General features: G+C 44.3%; 1 protein-coding gene across 3 annotated transcripts in view; it reads left to right on the top strand.

Annotated features, from left to right (window-relative positions):
• Positions 1-16368, top strand: part of YTHDF3 (YTH N6-methyladenosine RNA binding protein F3) — a 30155-nt gene that overhangs the window by 5549 nt on the left and 8238 nt on the right. Inside the window, exons 2-4 of one of the 3 annotated variants that reach the window (XM_075270391.1) lie at positions 1278-1302; positions 5992-6077; positions 9493-11070. In XM_075270391.1, the coding sequence (XP_075126492.1) occupies positions 1278-1302; positions 5992-6077; positions 9493-11070 (1689 nt within the window). Of the gene's footprint in view, positions 1-1243; positions 1303-3966; positions 4049-5991; positions 6078-9492; positions 11071-16368 lie in introns of those variants that run through there. The other 2 variants (XM_075270393.1, XM_075270392.1) reach the window with 2 other exon arrangements.

Raw genomic sequence — 16368 nt, 5'->3', positions numbered from 1 at the left:
GCAATGTATGGACCTGTACCTGGATGGGACTGCGCTATATACAGTACTAGGCATGACTAGCAATGTATGGACCTGTACCTGGATGGGACTGCGCTATATACAGTACTAGTCATGACTAGCAATGTATGGACCTGTACCTGAATGGGACTGAGCCATATACAGTACTAGGCATGACTAGCAATGTATGGACCTGTACCTGGATGGGACTGAGCCATATACAGTACTAGGCATAACTAGCAATGTATGGACCTGTACCTGGATGGGACTGCGCTATATACAGTACTAGGCATGACTAGCAATGTATGGACCTGTACCTGGATGGGACTGCGCTATATACAGTACTAGGCATGACTAGCAATGTATGGACCTGTACCTGGATGGGACTGCGCTATATACAGTACTAGGCATAACTAGCAATGTATGGACCTGTACCTGGATGGGACTGAGCCATATACAGTACTAGGCATGACTAGCAATGTATGGACCTGTACCTGGTAATGAAGTGTCACGACCTCCCCAATATGCTGAGTAGGACCCTTGCCAATCTGATTTTAATGGTCTTCCCAAAGAATAGGCAATCCGTTTTAGAGTCTTAGAAAACTCCTTGAAGTCCTTATCTATACGGGGGCTACAAGCATTTACCACATTGGGTCCAGAATGTTTCTCTGCAGCCTCCCCATTACATTGCACAATACAGATAGGAGGGGAGTCGGGAGAGACAGGGCTTGCCACTAGTGCTGTTCACACAGGCATTTCCTCAGATCTCAGCACACTAAGGGCAATAACCTCCATGTATGTTGCTCCTAGCCGTGTTATCGATGCCTCATGGCCGGCGCTCTGGAGACAACCTGTCATCCCTCCTGACTTACATCCCATACTATAGTCCGATCAGCTCTAATGTGCACTAATGTGCTATTCTATCTGCTGTAATGAAACAGGAACCTGATATTACACTGTCAGTCTTTGGGGGTCTGTTAGGATCTTGTACAAAACGTATCCGTCATAGATCTTTTACATCAGAGGCCATGATGCCAGTGTGAACATAACCTCAATAAACTGCATTGTTTAATCCTGAGGATCAGATTGTTCTTAGATCCTGCGATTATTTCTGCTGCTCTTACTAACTATATATAACGTTCTGTGTCCTGTCAGCTTATTACACAGTTATTTAGAGAATACTTTGAAGTGTCGCTGTGTCTTGTTATTCTGACTTCTAAAGAATTTTCTGTGTATTTAATTCCAGTGACCTTTTTCTTTCTTTTTCCACGTTGTTGCAGAGACCTAAAGGACAGGGAAATAAAGGTAGGTGATTTCATGTCATTCTACAAATATTAGCATGCACAGAATGTTTTACGTCTTCCTTTATTGCATCGGGCCCTGTATATGGTCTTATTTGTTAATATCACATCTCTGTTTAGAATCCTATCGTAGATGATCTTTCTCCTAATCTAAAATGCACATTAAAGGGACGTTCTGTGCTAAAAAATATTTGAGCTAGCCTACAGATAGGTCACGAATCTAAAGATGGTTGGGACCCCATCAATTCTCAGCAACTGATAAACCAAGAATGGCGCAGGAAATAATGGCGATTAAGAATAGAGCTGTCTGCCTCATTCTGTGGGAGCACCCTGATCAATGGCAGTTCTAGGTGTTGGACCCCCCACCATTAATCTGATATTGATAACCTCTATCCACCACAGTGTACTACCCCATCCTGGATCTGAACTGTCCCCTACAAGTAACCTTTTCAGCCCTGCTTAGCCCCCTTATAGTGGCAACTACTAGTCAGGCCTTCATCCAGAGCTGGTGTCACCATGGAGTTATACCAAGGTTTTTTCATGTGTTTGCATATTTCTATGCAAAGGTGCAATATACGAGCATGCAAAAGTATGATTATATTATTATATGAAGTAGACAGAGAAATGGTCTAGGTAAATCCTAGGGAGGCTTGAAATAATAAATACTGTATACTTAACTATCCATTCACCCAGAGATCCAGCAGAGTTCTCCATTCAGGTCTCTGAGACGCTGCTCTAGGGACCAAAGGTCAGCAAGACAGGGGACTTATACAGAGACTTTCCGCTGGAGCCCATTGGTGTTCTCTCAGCCCCCACATGTAGTACTTACCCAGTCCCATTCCAAGGCGCTCTCCTCTTCTTGTCCGACATTACTGTCAGCTGCTTGAATGATGGAGGAGGAAGATGAAGTCTATTCACTAGATCTGCAGATAGTGAATATCAATGTACGTGTCCGAGTATGTAGAGGCTACCGGCTTTTGTCTAAAAGAGGCAGCGGGGTTAGCCACAAATGCAACAAAGACTAAAGAGCCTTGGGGAGGCCATTGGTTGCGTTGGAGACCATTGTGGTTGTCATCTGGAGCCCTGCTATGGGACACTTGGAGACAGCTTAGCTCCTTACTTCAGTAGATTCTGCAGGTATTGACATATCCTCTATTAGGAGCCATGTTTCCCATTTTCTTAATAAATGTGTTCATTTCTTGGTGACTTCCATACAGCCTGATAAACTTTATTGTGTGATATCAAGTAACTCCCCGTATAGGAAACCTTCTCCACATCCACCCGGCTTGGCCTAGTTATTACCTTGGTAGAGTCAGGTGATCTGTGGCTAGCGTTACTCACATGAGCTTGCTGTGGGAACCACTCACTAAGTTGCCAGGCGGGGCACTCCCAGTTTGGGCTTTTACAGTGTAACTATACTTTCCCCCCCCCCCCCCTCTTTTTCATTGTATTGGTTTGCAGCTGGAAAGCTTTTTCTTGTTGGTTCATGTTCCGGGGCAGTGTTGAAAGAGTAAACTGTATTTACAGAAGGTTCAGTCTGAATAAGGAACACGTAGGCGGTGCAGGACAAATAGGCAATGGGTTTTTAGCTGGAGCGTCTAGTTGTCTGTACAGCAAACAAATCATTCAGGAGCAAAATATAAGCCCAAGTGACTGAGCACGTTTTCATTAAAGGGAATTTGTGGGCACAGGAATACCTCCCCAACTAATATGCTAGCGTATGGATCCCAAACCGCTAAAACAATGAGAACAATTTTCTTTCTCTTTCCTTTTAGTAGAAAAACTCTTTTGCTTGGGGAAGCCATGACCTTTCCTCTTCTGAGCACGTTTATCATGGTGGCCATTCATGGAGCAGCACTTCGTTCCCTTTAGTGGCTCATAAATGGAGATCCCGAGCAGATGAGCCTTCTGTGTGAAGGAGAGGGGTTGTCCTAAAGGAAGGCAGTCACTGGAGGCCAGCCCCACAAACAGGTTTATTGGTGTCTTGGTTACTGACTGACATTTTTGTTAATATGTAAATAAGCTGCTTTTAGCTACCAGGGAGTTGCCGTTTACTTTTTTGGAGCACGGACAACACCTTTGTGGCTCCAAAAAGTTTATTTGCATATTGCCACCCCACCCCCAAAAAGAAAAATACAACTGAATAAAACAAAAACAAAAAAACAACAACACTCTCTTGGTGAGTTATCGGTTTACAAGGGGAAAACACTTCAGATTACCTGAATGAGACTTTGGGGCTGACTTGCTGCAGCTAGAGCCCAATTCATGATGTATTATACACATCATAGGCAGTGAAAGGGTTAAAGCAGTTCTCCGGGACTCGAGCGATTGCATTGCTACTGTACTCTTGCAATTTGACTCCGCAGTGATGTCTTATGGACACGGTGTACTTGTTTGCATACGCACATTCATACAGTGGGTACAGTCTGAGTATGCAGCACGTCTGTATACCCGCTCTATGGAGGTTTGTATGTCAACAAACACATGCCAAAATCTGAAGGGCAACAGATGGAATAGGAGGCTTCAGCACCGCAGGGAGCTGGTATGTCATTGCAATGGCTGCCTGCACTGTACTATGTGGCAGTTTGTCACTTACAAGCTGTACAGTCATGTTGCGATAACACATAGGTGGGCGGTTGTTCTAATCCCCCAGTCAGCGGGACCTCAGTGGGTATAAGAACAGGAAGAAGGCCTTGAATAGAGCAGCAACACATGTGACCTTCTCGTGGTTGGTGGGGTCCTAGTAGTAGGTGAGGACTGTTAATTCTGGCTGTGTCCTTTAAATATTTTGCCATAACTAGTGAATTATCTGCAATTTTTCGGTGTCTCCATGCTCTTTGTATGAACCTGGGCTTATCTTTTGTTTCTCATGAAATTACATTTCTGGAATGTATTTCCTATAATTTTATTTTGTGCCATTCCTCTATTTAGTTTATTCACTGCTATAGCAACATATTCTCAAGCACTTTACAGACTGTCATCACTCTCGGAGCCACCAGGGCTTACAATCTAAAACCCCTATCAATATGTCTTTCCCACACTAACATGGGGAGAACGTACAGACTCCTTGCAGATGTTGTCTTTGGCTGGATTTGAGCCCAAGCTACCACGAAGCTACTGTTATTTTAGCCAAAATCTGTTACCAACTCTGTGTGTCTCTATTCAGTAATGTAGAGTTACGACTGTTAGGGCTTTGTCGAGGTGTGCAGAAATATATAAGAGCAATGGTAAGGTTCTGTTCACACTGCAGAAAATCAAGAGGTATTCCTTTGTTTTCTGGATGCAGACTACTAGAGATGGGAGAAACTTTGTAAATGAGTTTCATGATTGTATGTGAAATTCTCTTAAGACCCCAGAGTATAATGGGTGAAGGCATGTGGAAGGTGTGGAAGACTAACAGGCTCATCTCCCCCCCACCACCTATTTTAGGCATCCTTGCAATGTCTGTTGCTCCAGCTGGGTCCTTTTTCGGGCCTCCTGGATGACATCATGTGCTCCAGGATTGCCACAGAGGCCTCTGTGGCATTGTGATGTAGGCGAGCCCCATGTTACCGTTGAAATCCAATCACAGGCCTCAGTGGTGACCCCAGTGTGCGTGCCAGTCATGTAGGACAAGGAGGGAGTGCTGACGCCACGAAGATGCCCAGAACAAGCCACCGCCTATTATACTCTGGGGTCTGAAGAGATTCCAGGATATTATAACTTCATATCCAGTTTGTTGGTGACTAACCCCAAAGTTTTGGATTTGGATCTAACCTGAAACTGTTGGAATATTTATGTTGAATCTGGTTGGACCAAACTGATTTGCTCATTTCTAGCCCTAAGGCTGGGTTCACACTGGGTATTTGGACCGGAATTTGACGCGGAGGCTGCCTCAGATTCTGGTCCAAAAAACGGCTAGCCGCGACTGGATGCTGGTGCAGTATCGGCATTCCACTCCAGATTAGGCCCAAATGAATGGACCTAATCAGGAGAGTGTGTCGTGAGGCGGACGTCCGTGACTGAATGAGCCGCGGAATGCACCTGAAGAAAGGGCATGTCACTCCTTTTTTCCGCGAGCGGGAACAAACTGCTTGTGGAAGACGGAAACGACCGGCTCCCATTGATTTCAAAGGCAGGCAGTTTTTTGAGCCGGATTGTGATGCGGATTCTGCGTCAAAGTCTGTCCCAAAAAAAACCCATGCGAAACCAGCCTTATCAGTTCCCGGTATCATTAGATCAATAGTTTTTCATAGACTGTTTTTTCTTTTTTTTTTCTTTTTTTTGCGAATTGGTGAAGCTTTGCTGCTCCCGTCTTCCCATGCCTGTCAGCCTACCAACTCCTCAGCACCGGCACTAATCTGGAGCACAGGAACAGCTGACCTTGGGGGTGCTGGGTGTCAAATATCTCCATTGATCTAATATTGAAGATGTATCCTAACCTGTAACTTGGAAAATCCCTTTAAGACAGTAACTTAACTAAAAATAAGAGGCTAATAGGTCTCGGACTTCCTATTGTTACAGGTTTGTTTAGAACTTCCAATTCTGTAATGAAATAACCCAAAACAAAGCCACAAACCTCATTTCTTATGTCTTGCCAAAGGCATTTTCTTGTGGGATAATGCATGTTAGCTTCGCTCGTGTTCTTTACGGTGAATTGTAGATGTGTGGAGGGACGACTGCTACACACTAACATAACCATCTTTCTCTTTAGTTGCAGTACAGAACGGTTCAATGCATCAGAAGGATGCAGTAAACGATGATGACTTTGAGCCATATCTAACCAGCCAGACGAATCAGGTAGGCGATGGTACTGGACACCACGCTGAAAGTTACCAGCTCGTGAAATGAAAAAATCAAATGTGTTTATTCATATCTATATAATAAAAGGCATGCGACTTGTGATCATCTAGTGCGAGCTGTACATTTTTCAGAATGCCATGGCTATGTATATTGTCATTATGTTGACATTGTATTGGAGTCATTTTACTGTATGGCACTTGGACGGAAAAAGCTAAAGCCAGCAACTCGTAAGAAATCTCTCACAATTGGATAGGGAGGAAGAGTTAGTCCATTTATACACCCAAAACACTCTGGGTCCCACCATTGCCCCCCGGAGGAAGGCTCTTCTGGGTGACTTGCTAAATACAGATAGTCCTCGACTTACGACATTGATCCGTTCTTACGGCGGCGTAAACCGAATTACGACTTAAGTCGGAAACATGCGTTACTGTACCATACCATGCCGCGTAGGAACGGATCAAGGTGATTTAGTGTGCAGCATTTCCATATACAGTACAGTCTTCCTCGGTTCCGAGCCGCTGCCCACTAAATAATATACTGTACAGGGAGAGCTGGCAGCTTGCGTTTATGCGGGACCTGACTTTTTCTCATAGGGATGCATTGGCCAGCGTTGATTGGCCAGTGTACAGAATTCGGCCAATCAACGCTGGTTCTGCCGGAGGTTCGTCTGTGAGGAGGCGGAGTCTAAGATCGGACCACAGCAGTCTCCATTGTGGTTCGATATTAGACTCCGCCTCCTGGCCAGCGTTGATTGGCGAATGCTGTGCACTGGCCAATCAATGCTGGCCAATGCATTTCTATGAGAAAAAGTAAGCTCCTGCATAAATGCAAGCTGCCAGCTCTCCTGACTGGCAAGGACCTACTCGCTCATCTCTAGTCGTAACCACGAAACGTCATAACCTGAGACCATCGTAAGGGGTTTTTTTTTTGTTTTGTTTTTTTTTATATCCTAAACTGATCCCTAAGGTCCGATTCACATCTGCGCATGGGTTTCCATTCGGGGAGTCCACTTTGGGACCCCCCTTCCCTCCCGAATGGAAACATAATCCTTATAAAAAAGCAGTTACCTTAGGAAACCCGCGAACCCCATAGACTATAATGGGGTCCGTGTGTTTTCCGCTCTGTTTCCACACAAAAAATGCGGAGAGAAGAGCGCTGCTTGCATATGACTTTTCTCTCCGTATTTTTAATGCGTAGAGGGGAACAGAATGGCCCGAATGCAGATATGAACCAGGCCTAAGCTTTCAACTGCTAAAGTGTCAAGTTATAAGCTTAGATTGTCATATGCAAATTTGCCTTAAATGGAACCTGCAGGTGACTGAAGACTTTAAACCACCTACAGGTCTTTATATACCGGGGGGTTTAGTGTCCCAACTCTGCCTGTTGTGAAGCCTGCTGTGCTTACAATAAAAATAAAGCTTTGTGCTCGCCCTGCCATCTCGTCTTTAGTTCACAACTCCATGTACCTTCCTTATACACATGCATGCTCATATTGGCTCAGTCTGCATGTATATTTGGATGTGAAGGTGTAGGGGTGACTACCCCAGATACATTATAGCCTTGTTCTTTCCCACACCTTTTTGCAGCCTGTTCAACTTTGGATCTTCTCAGATAAAATGTTCATTTGCCAGTCCTGCACCATGGACAGATAGAAACAGATATTCTAAATAACTATTATTTCTCAGGACTGACATTGCATCATGTCTTATAAGGAAACAATGTACTCATAAAATAACGGGCCGTGCCTTCTTGTCAGTTACATTGCAGAGCTGAAAAATGTGCGTGTCAAGTTACTGACAAACAAGGAGTTCATTCACTGTTTACTTGTGTGAAAAACAATTGTACTTTCTGTTGACTTATTAAATCCAATGAATAATGAATGTGGAATGAGCTGAAAGGAAGCATCTGCTGTAAGAGCGGCAGCAGTCTATTCTACATCGTCAGTGCTCGCTTATCTTACACCACTTTATTAGTGTATTACACGTTAAAGCTTAAAGAAGTGTAAAATGTGTATTGTATGCATGAACAGCCATCAATGAGAGTGTAGACCAGAAAGCAGCTCTAGGAGTGCACAAGTAGAATTGAATTTATTACATTTCATCGGAGTTGGTCCCTGGTGGTCAGACCCCCCCCCCTCCCCTCAATCTACAGCTTCTCCTCTGTTATGTAGGTGATGGATAGTTTCCTCTTGTGCACAGTCTTTAAAGGTAACTTTTTACCTTCAATATGTGGTGCAGTTTGTAGAGATGGTGGAGCTGTGCAGATTGTGGGTGATCCCTCTTGTGACTAATGGCCCTCTCTATGCACACTGATACAGGGAACACTGTCAGTCACTGACTAGATCTACCCATTGGACTGCTGAACCCAGGGTAAGCAGGAATGTTAATGGGGAAATGACCAGTTACGCTGGGTTCACATTAGCGCCCGGAGTCCGTTCTGAGCTTTCCGTCTTCTGCATGCAGAAGGCGGAAAGCTGTCAGACAGGGTCCGGCCGTGAGCGCCGGTGACCATTTTATGCTCTCCGCCTCAGAACGTGTTTTTTTTTTTTTTTTTTTTTTTTTTTTTTAAATCGGACACAGAGTACTGCATGACCGACTCTGTGTCCGATTTAAAAAAAACGGTTTCGCTGCGGAGAGCATAAAACGCTCACCAGCGCTCACGGCCGGACATCTTTCAAACCCATTCAAATGAATTGGTTTGAAAGACTCCTGCAGGTTTCCGTCTCCTGCTCAGTTTTGTGCAGGAAACAGAAACCTGCAGAACGGAGACCGGACACAAATGTGAACGAGCCCTTATACAGACCTATTTTCCCATAAAGCTACCTATCAATCTGCTTGGCTTCCCCTGCTGTATAACATGCTACTCGCAGGTCAGACTGTTTTCAGTGTTACCGGTTTACATGACCTGGCAATGTATAACATAGGCTCTCGTGGTGTCTCTGTACACCATTGTATAATATAATCTACCCTAGAAGCATTGCCTTCAGAGGGGAAACTGTCTGTAATACAACATCCTATAGTGCCATGGTAAGCATTAGTGTTGAGCGAGTAGTATTCATTCAAATACCTCGCTGGCATAGGAATGCGTGTAATCGGCCAAACACCAAGGGGTTAAACGCAGGGTTCTAAGTGGTATAAAACCAGAGATACAGCTATTTGAAGTTATTCCCCTCCTTAGGCAATTGCTACATGTAAGCAATACACAGTCAGGTCTATTCTCTGTCAGTGATGTCACATGGTACAGAAGCAGCTTAGTCCCATTCAAGTGGGGCTGAGCTTCAGTACCAAGCAATGTGCTGTGCTTGATTTTCAGCAAAGAGGCTTCTGTGCTTCCTTTATGTTAAATGTAGGGGTGTGCACTGAGAGTTTGAGTCTATTAGTTAATACTTTATTTTTTTTCTCTTTTGTTACAGAGTAATAGCTATCCACCAATGTCAGACCCTTACATGCCTAGTTATTATGCTCCATCCATTGGATTTCCTTACTCCCTTGGTGAGGCAGCATGGTCCACTGCAGGAGACCCACCAATGCCGTACTTGTATGGACAGATGAGCAATGGGGAACACCACTACATACCAGACGGAGTGTTTAGTCAGCCTGGCGCTTTGGGGAACACTCCTCCTTTCCTAAGCCAGCATGGGTTTAACTTTTTTCCTGGGAATGCGGACTTCTCCACATGGGGGACAAGTGGATCTCAGGGACAATCAACTCAAAGTTCTGCATATAGCAGCAGTTACGGATACCCACCTAGTTCCCTTGGTAGAGCCATTGCTGATGGGCAAGCTGGTTTTGGCAGTGATACCTTAAGCAAAGTGCCAGGGATTAACAGCATCGAGCAAGGAATGACAGGATTGAAAATTGGCGGGGACATGACAGCTGCTGTGACAAAAACTGTTGGTTCAGCCTTGACTAGTGCAGGAATGACTAGTATAGCCGCAAATAGCGTGCCTCCAGTTAGCAGTTCAGCTCCCAAACCAACCTCTTGGGCTGCCATTGCTCGAAAGCCAGCAAAACCTCAGCCTAAACTTAAACCTAAGGGCAATATGGGTATTGGTAGCACTGCAGTTCCTCCACCGCCTATAAAACACAACATCAATATTGGAACTTGGGATGACAAGGGGGCCGTGGTAAAGACCCCTCTTGCTCAGCCCGTTCTGCCTCCTCAGCCTGTAATTCAGCAGCCTCAGCCATTAACTCAACCTCTACCCATGGTGCAAAACCAACTGCCTCAACAGCAGCTTCAGCAACAGCCACAGCAGCAACAAGGACCTCAGCAGCAGGGCCCGACCCACCAGGTGCAGCAGCAGCTTCAGAACCGCTGGGTGGCACCTCGGAACCGGGGCGTAGGCTTCAATCAGAACAATGTATCTGGCAATGAGAACTTTAGCTTAGGTGTTGTGCCTGTTAGCTCCTCACCTGGTGTTGAGGTTCACCCTGTACTGGAGAAATTGAAGGCCATAAACAACTATAATCCCAAAGACTTTGATTGGAGTCTGAAAAATGGGCGCGTGTTTATAATCAAAAGCTACTCCGAGGACGATATTCACCGTTCTATCAAGTACTCCATCTGGTGCAGTACTGAACATGGCAATAAGCGTTTGGATGCTGCTTACCGATCCTTGAATGGTAAAGGCCCACTTTATTTACTCTTCAGCGTAAATGGGAGTGGACATTTTTGTGGAGTCGCGGAGATGAAGTCTGTTGTAGACTATAACGCCTATGCTGGAGTCTGGTCGCAAGACAAGTGGAAGGGAAAGTTTGAAGTCAAATGGGTCTTTGTCAAAGACGTTCCCAATAATCAACTGCGACACATTCGTTTGGAAAACAACGATAATAAGCCTGTTACCAACTCAAGGGACACTCAAGAGGTACCCCTAGAAAAAGCCAAGCAAGTCCTTAAAATAATTGCGACTTTCAAGCATACAACCTCTATCTTTGATGACTTTGCACATTACGAGAAGCGTCAAGAAGAGGAGGAAGCCATGCGTAGGGTAAGCGTGTGTGATGGAGAATTTCAGTATTTTGCATTTGGTTTTCTATTTTTGTTTTATAAAACATTATCAGAGGCAACAAGTTACCTTTAAACCCCTTAAAGGAGACCTGCCACCAGAACCCAACATGTCAAACGCTGCCCCGCATATAGGTTAGGGTCACCTGAATCAATTGATGTTTTCACCTTGTGCCTCTCTTGGCAAGATATCACTGTGTTTTTAACATGCAAATGAGCTCTTTGGTGCAATGGTAACACCCCCATTGCTCCAAGGAAGTCCTCAACAGCGCCCTTGTTTCTTCAAGAGCTCATTTGCATATTAACAAAACTGCAGTATCTCAGCAGTGGATGTACTGAATCACAAGAGGAAACATCTTTGATATCGAATTCAATTGAATTAATCTTGGGGACTTTGTTGACATGCTGAGTGTTGGTGGCAGACTCTCTAACTAGGAGTGTCTTTTGGTTCTAAATGTCAGTGTTTTCTTGGTGTCTGATCACTTCCATTTTCCAAAAAGAAAATACAATTTCTCTGTTTTGGCTTCTTTCTTGGGAAATCCTGCACTTTATTCTTTTCCTTGTTTCTGTATGGAGAGCTGAGATTTTTGCATCGCCCCTCACTGTATGGGTGGATGGGGTTTGGTGTAATGCAGGCAATCTGAGGCTTGAGTGTTCTCATTTCATTCAGTAATACCATGCAGTTTAAACCCTAGACAAGTTCTGGTGTCATATGAGAGATTCTCCGCTTTCATATGGCACACAAATCACAGTTCTACTTGTAAAGTTTACAAAGAAATCACCAGTGGACAACAGTCAGGATTGTCATATTTATACTGCCTCTATACTGTATATGACCTCAGAACTATTGTCAGACAGATGCAATAATATATACCGTATTTTCCGACGTATAAGACGACCCCCAACTTTTCCAGTTAAAATATAGGGTTTGGGATATACTCACTGTATAATATTTACCCCTCTTTTGTGGGGTACCTCTTTTTAATGCATACTTACCCCTTGACATACTCTTTAATGCTTTTTTTTATTTGCTTTCCAGTCCCGAATAGAGATGAGCGAATAGTATTCGAAACTGTAGTACCAAATACCTCGCTCCCATAGGAATGAATGGAAGCGGCCGAACACCAAGGGGTTAAGGCGCCAGCCGCTTCCATTCATTCCTATGGAGTGAGGTATTTGAAACTATAGTTTTGAATACTATTCGCTCATCTCTAGTCCCGAACCATCTTTTATGTAAAGGAGGGTTCACACTACCACCGCTGTCCACCCTGGGATTTCTGTCCTAAACCCCAGAGAAACTGGACAGGCAGCAGTTTGCCGGCAGTCTACTTTACAACCCATTCATTTGTTGAGTTTTAATGCCCCCAATTAGAATACATTCTGATTGCGGGCATTAGCATCAGGCCTCCGCGTAGAGCTATTAGCTTTACACACCCGGCAGCGGTGGCAGGAAGTTTGCGATCCCGCTCCGCCACCCCCTGCCCCTCTGTATACCCAATGTATAAGACAATCCCCAACTTTTCAGAAAAGTTTTGGGGGTTAAAAAGTTGTCTTATACGCCGGAAAATACGGTAACCATCATTTTGTTTTGAAGTCGGAGTAAACCCAAAAACCGGCGCAACTCTGACTCCTCAGCTTTACTTCAGGTTTTTAACTGTTTGAAGTGCAACTATTTCCCTGCATTATACAAGAGCCTGCGCTTCCATACACATAGTGAGAGCAGTGTGCAGAAACAAGGGAAAGAAAAAATATACAGGACTTCACCGAAAGGAGCCAAAATGTAATAAAATATATTCCAAAATCTATTTCTGAAATAAAAGTTTTTCAAAAGTTTAACTTTCACAGGTTAAAATACTATTGATTATTCTCATGGCCCCACAATGTCACTCTTGGATTGGGGTTACCCCTTATATCACTGGGCACATTTATCAATCTGTGCTGTGACAGCGGGTACGGAGCCTCATGAGTCTGTTTTCCAGGAATACTACATGTTACCCACATGTGAGCGCACAAGTGTGTTATTTTTTTTTTATACTCGGCAGGATTCTTCTGGACAATATGAATTAGATAGGGATGTGTGGCATGTAGAGGTCACGGAGTTCATATGGCCGTCTGTATAGTGAGTCATCCTCTAACTACGGCTTCTCTTCTGAATTGCCAGATTAGGGGTATAAATTACACCGCTCTAAATATAGGAGCGCACTTTGTTCCTCTTGTCGTCTCAAATGCTTTTGTGTTTTAATAGTGGAGCTTCCATGGCTTGCTTTCTATGCACTGAAAGGGTTGCTTATGTTTTGCTGAGAAACGGGAAGGAGCGTATTTTCTCCCCTGTTCGAGAGGAGATACAACATTTCACATCTGGTTAGGAAAGACTGACAACTGTTCTTACGTATTACCGTATATAGTGTAATGCACCCAGAGAGGAAAGTATCTGTATTCATTTTATTTTTCTCTTGAACATATGGAATCTCATATCAATTTGGCTGACCACTATTCACCCCGACCTTCCTCTAGAGCCAATGGGCATGTGTTTTCAATGGTAAGAGCGTAACTCCTCCGGCAATGTATGGACATCTCCATATACATTAGATGGTCAGCATCCTGATGGCATCTGATGTGTATGGCCATCTTAACACTTTCTATAGAACACTTGGGCTCTAGTATAGTATCTGTGTGAATCAAACTTCAGGGACTATTAGCTCTGTATTCTTTCTACAAGGGTGCATACGTGTTCCTAGTCCTGTTCATGCTGATTATTATTTGGCCCCCGTCAGTTATGATTACGAGATGCCAGCTCACATCTTTATTGCTTTACATCAGACATCTGGCAGAAAAAAAAAGTTGCAAACCTTGGCTTTGAGAATTTTTTAACCATTTGCTTCAATAAATGTCACAATTGACACGTTTGTTTCTCTCGCAAAAGTAATGTGTGATGTATTACATTTAAGACGAACTACTCCAATTTACTGGTGAAACCAATCGAGTGATTCAATTAATTCGCCCTTAAGGAGTTTGACAATGTAGGGGTTTTTTTAACAGAATCTTCAAAATCAACTTTTTCCCCTTCGGTCCTGCCGTTCTGGGTGGGTTTTTCAGTATTACACTAATGCACAAGCATTACAAGTGTCATCACTGCTGGGTCTCCGCTGTACTACACAGCAGAGACTCGGCAGAGAAATCTGATAGGGCTGCCAGTAGCCCCTTCTGCTGCCTCCACCCTTCCTTTGGCATGGCAGGGACTCCACCTTCTCATATGATGCTGTGCTGAAACATTGAGATTGATAGCTTGTTACTTTCAAGCATTTTTTCTTTAATGGGATCTTTTCACCAGCTCATTGAATCCTTATAGGTGCCGCTCCACTGTTTCTGACACTTCTGGATTTTTTTTTTCTCCTGCCTCCACCATTCCAAAGCAATAGTTTGAGTTTTAGAGCTATTACGTGCTCTACCACCAAGGGGGTGGTCTTGGGCTAGAACAGACAACCCAGGACTGCCCATGTGACGTCTGAGAATAACTGTGCTGAAGCTAACAAATAATTGCTCAGGAATGGTGGGGACAGGAGAAAAACTCCAGCGGCACCTATTAAAAGGATTTAAAGAGTTAGAGGTGGTGAAAGGTCCTCTTTAAAGGGGTTGTCCAGGAATCTCTGTAGTCGGGCAGGAGGCCAAAGAAGGTAAAACATATGGTGGAGGGTAATCCTATTCTTCTCCGGTGTCCCCCACTGCTTTCTGGAGCAGTTTCTCTAACGCAGAGTTCATTTTTGTAAAATGGTCCCCAGCTTCTCAGACAGTTCTTTGCACACCAGGACCAATTTACCATTACTATCTAAGTTCTAGGCAATACTGACTAACAAGTCTTAAAGGGGTTATCCACTTTCTAATATTGTTGGCCTATTCATCAATATTAGATCTGCGAGGGTCAGACAACGTGGACCCCTACAGATCAGCTGCTTCTCAGTAATCTCTACAGGCCGGCAGCCGCGCTGCTCATTCTCCATACACAATGAATAAAGCTGCTGCTAGACTGTCTAGTCTAACTTTACACTACTGGCTTATATCTGGACAAAAAGCTCGTTTGTGCTTAAGAGTCTGAGTCAGTTTTTTCTCGAACAACCATGTGCATGGAGTATGTAGTAGAATCAGACGGCGCTCCGCTCTGCACGGTGCACCCACATACTGTCATCTATAGAGAGGTCTTGGTACCTATGGCCTGCTGTTCAAACACCTTTTATCAGTCATGTTTACTTGGAATGTTTTTCGACCCATTTTCAATTGCTTGTCAGCTGTATATCCAGAATATGCAGTTATCAAAACACTTAGATGGGGTTCCCATGATAAATGTCTGATAGCTTTGGGTGCCACCTCTCTAAAATGAGCCTCCCACCCTCTGTGACCTGGTATATACCTGACCGAGACCTTACTGTAAAGACTCTCCGCTATGGTCGGGCTTTACAGAAACAGTGTAGCTCTCTGAGTTGTGCGGTTTCTGTAAGTCCCATAGAAGTGAATGGTAGTTACATATTCAACGTAGCTCAATGTACTTTGCATGTCCATAACACCCATTTACGTCCATGAGAGTAGCTCAGAGCTATGCTGTTTCTGTAAAGCCAGGCCAGTGAGGTGACTGGCATTAAGTAGCTTGGCAGGGAGGCTGGAGGCACCCGAGGATGTGCATAGAGAAGGCTGAGAACCTGCTGAGAGCCCAGCACCACATATGTTACCTAAGCATTGTCCGGTTTAGGGTTCTCATTCACACAATTCCTCTTCCCGCCATCACTTCTTTATTTATTTAAAGTATTGGCTTTCTGCTGAAAAGCGGGCCTAGTCCGTGGGAGTCTCGAACCGTGGACTCCAATTGAGCAGGACACTTATTTTTTCAGCGTCCTTCTCCAATCACCGCCTCCCATTCTTGTGGCAGTTTCTTTGCACCAAAGCTAGAAGTGGATCAGCAGGAAGAAAGACGCCCTCCTATACATTTCACAGCACTTAGTAATCCCTACCTGGCCTTGAATAAAAGCCTGCAAAAACACGGGGAAACCGTTTTTTTGCATGGACACAAAGTCCTGCATGTCCGACTTTGTTTCCTTGCAAAAAAATTAAAAAAAAAGATTCCCTCGGAGAAGCTGCATATGGACACCAGTGGGTTTTTAAAACTGATAGTCAGTAAGGGCTTGTTCACATCTGCGTTGCAGGATACGGAAACCTGCAGGAGTCTCTCACCCATTCATTTGAATGGGTGAGAGAGATGTCCGGCCGTGAGCGGCGGTGAGCGTTTCATGCT

This window comes from Leptodactylus fuscus, chromosome 4 (assembly GCF_031893055.1).
Source record: "Leptodactylus fuscus isolate aLepFus1 chromosome 4, aLepFus1.hap2, whole genome shotgun sequence".
Lineage (NCBI taxonomy): Eukaryota > Metazoa > Chordata > Amphibia > Anura > Leptodactylidae > Leptodactylus > Leptodactylus fuscus.
Note: the sequence above shows the minus strand (reverse complement) of the source record. Positions and strands in the feature narration are given on the sequence as shown.